This window comes from Rhinolophus hipposideros (assembly GCF_964194185.1).
Source record: "Rhinolophus hipposideros genome assembly, chromosome: 3".
Classification (NCBI taxonomy): domain Eukaryota; kingdom Metazoa; phylum Chordata; class Mammalia; order Chiroptera; family Rhinolophidae; genus Rhinolophus; species Rhinolophus hipposideros.
Window position 1 is genome coordinate 6,836,910 of NC_138049.1, and position 2,731 is coordinate 6,839,640.

Genomic DNA, 2,731 nt, shown 5'->3' on the forward strand with positions numbered 1-2,731 from the left:
CACCAACGTACTCAGAGGTAACGGGGCTTCATGTTCACAGCTTAGCCTTGAATGGATGAGGGGTTTTAAAAAAAAAAGTATTTTGTATTGTATCTGCAATTTTTCTGTACATTTGAAATTATTTCAAAGTTTAAAAAATGTAGACTACAGCAGAGCAGGATGCTGAAAACTGTGTGAAATATGATCCTAATGGTGTGAAACAGTGACTCACCTTCACCTCTGTAGATGGGTGCGTGCATATATACAAGTATGTATGTCTCTCTTTCATTCCACGAGTATACAGAGAAATGCGGTCTCCTTCATGATAAGTTGTACGCAGGTGACCTTGGGGAAGGCAGGAGAAAAGAGAGAAGGAGTCAAGCACAAGTAGAATAAGAAAATGCGACATTGAAAGTAAACAATGTGCTCTTTCTGCCTCCTGCTGCCGCAGCAAAAAGAGCTATCACCATCTCTGTGCATTGCAATGGATGGCTGTGCGCACCTGCTCCAGCTTCCTGATCAAAAGGAACAATGGTGTTTCCCCGAAAAGAAGACCTAACCAGAAAATAAGCTCTAGTATGACTTTTCAGGATGCTCCCAATATAAAATAAGCCCTACCGTATTTCCCTGAAAATAAGACCGGATCTTATGTTAATTTTTGCTCCAAAAGATGAATTAGGGCTTATTTTATACTACGAGCATCCTGAAAATTCATGCCATGGCTTATTTTCCAGTTAGGTCTTGTGTTCGGGAAAACACAGAAGCAGATGTGCAGCACGGAGCCCAGTGATGCGAAGGCCCGCAACTCCTTCCACTCCCACAGGCTGATTCACTGCAAGGCAGTGGAGCCAGCGGCCCCCAGCGAAAGTGTGGTGGTCATTGTGAAGCAGAGATCCAGGCAGCAAAAGCCAGCCACTTCTTATGTGAGGACCACCATCAACGAGAATGCTCAGGCCACCCTCAGCAGCACCCGGCACATGACCCGCAAGAACAAGTACCGCCGGGAACTGCACTTGGCCACTACCCACAGAGCCAGCACCATCCTGCGCAGCCAGAAACCCGTGATGCTGAAGAAGTGGGCTCACCCCACCAAGAGCTCCTGAGCACCTCCCTCTCAAAGCAATAAAGCATAAAGCGTCAGCCAACTTTCTTTAACCAAAAAAAAAAGTAAATGATATGCAATGTAAATAATCATTATCATGCACTTAACATAAAATAATGCGTGTGTATTAGTCTGCTGGGGCTGCCAAAACAAAATATCAGAGTGGGTGGCTTAAATAACAGACTTAGTTTTTCACAATTTTGGAGGATAGCAGTCCAAGATCAAGGTGTGGGCAGGATGGTTTTCTTCTGAGACCTCTCCTGGGCTTGCAGGTGGCCGCCTTCTCAGGATGTACTCACCTGGTCTTTTCTCTGAGCACACCTGCATCCCTGGTGTCTCTTTATGTGTCCAAATTTCCTCTTCCTGTGAGAACACTGGTTGTATCGGATTAGAGACCACCATAATGGCCTCTTTTTAATTCAATCACCGTTTTAAAGGTCCTATCTCCAAATACAGTCATATTCTGAGGTGCTAAGGATTAAGACTTTGACATATGAACTTGGAAAGGACATGATCCAGACCATATCAGTGTGGATATGTATGTATGTGTATATACATATATGTATGTATATGTGCATATATGTATGTGTATGTTAATATATACACATGTGTACGTATGCATAAATAAAAGCTTTGACTGATCACTTTGTATGTTTCCCCGACTTTGCTACCATCCAATATGACATCTTCTAGACTTCTTGTTGAAGGAGATTTGGTCACTTTTGCTCTTTAAAAAAATATTTTTATAGGGTTGTACTTGTATATTTTCTGAGTTTTTTGAATTCCAGTCGAAAACAATAGTTACTCTGTTGCTTCATTTTAGGTAAATGACATGGGTTAGCATAATCCTCTGATAACAGGATGTTTATGAAATGATACATAGTGTTCTCTTCCCTTGAGGTCAAATGGTTAGAGGTCAAACTCTGGCAGCTCAATGACATTTCTTCTTCTCATGAAATTTATACCTTTGCCCCCTACCATTTCTTTGCCTTGTGTAGTGCTCTGTGACCTTTTTGAGACAATTTCACTCCCTACCCCCACTTATTTTTCTGTCCCCTACACTTTTTGGTTTCACCTAATTCAGTTCCACGATTTTGAAGTTGTCTTCTCCCATACCAAAACCCCACAAACCCATACTGAATGACAACCCGACACAACCTAACGAAAGAAGATATATCCCATCTTCAAAGCCTGATTTATAAAAAGAACAGTCTGTGTTTTCTTTGGAACATCCATTGTGGATTTGGTGTTGTGCTCTCTCCATGCCCTATCTTCCCAGGCTCACAGAGATGTGGGAAGTGTTTTTGTTTGCTCTAGAAATGCTTCAACTAAGCCTTCAGATCTCTCCTTTTTTTTTTCCTTTTTGCAGTCGCTCTAGATTGGACGTAAATTAAAATTATGGACGTAAAATCCATAAATTAGATGGAAAAAAGTAGACCTGCATGGCCTGTTAAATAGACCATGCTGTGCTAGTTGTATGCTGTGTCATTCCTCAAACCAAATGCTGGAATTGTGACCACAGACATTTTGGAAGGACATAGAACATCAAAGCCAATGGATTCTGGAAGTTCAGCCTCTGTGGTGGTGTGCAAAGAGCACTGGCCTGGTCTGGTCCCACTCTGCTGTGTCCTCACTGGGTGACCTCACCTA

The 2,731-nt window shown here is 42.3% G+C and overlaps 1 protein-coding gene across 1 annotated transcript; it reads left to right on the top strand.

Moving 5' to 3' along the window:
• Positions 1-746: 746 nt before the first annotated feature.
• On the top strand, positions 747-1,082 carry LOC308490963 (large ribosomal subunit protein eL28-like; the record flags this gene model as incomplete). Its single annotated transcript, XM_081033769.1, has 1 exon — positions 747-1,082. The coding sequence occupies one exon, from the start codon at positions 747-749 to the stop codon at positions 1,080-1,082; it is 336 nt and encodes a 111-aa protein (XP_080889895.1).
• Positions 1,083-2,731: the final 1,649 nt, after the last annotated feature.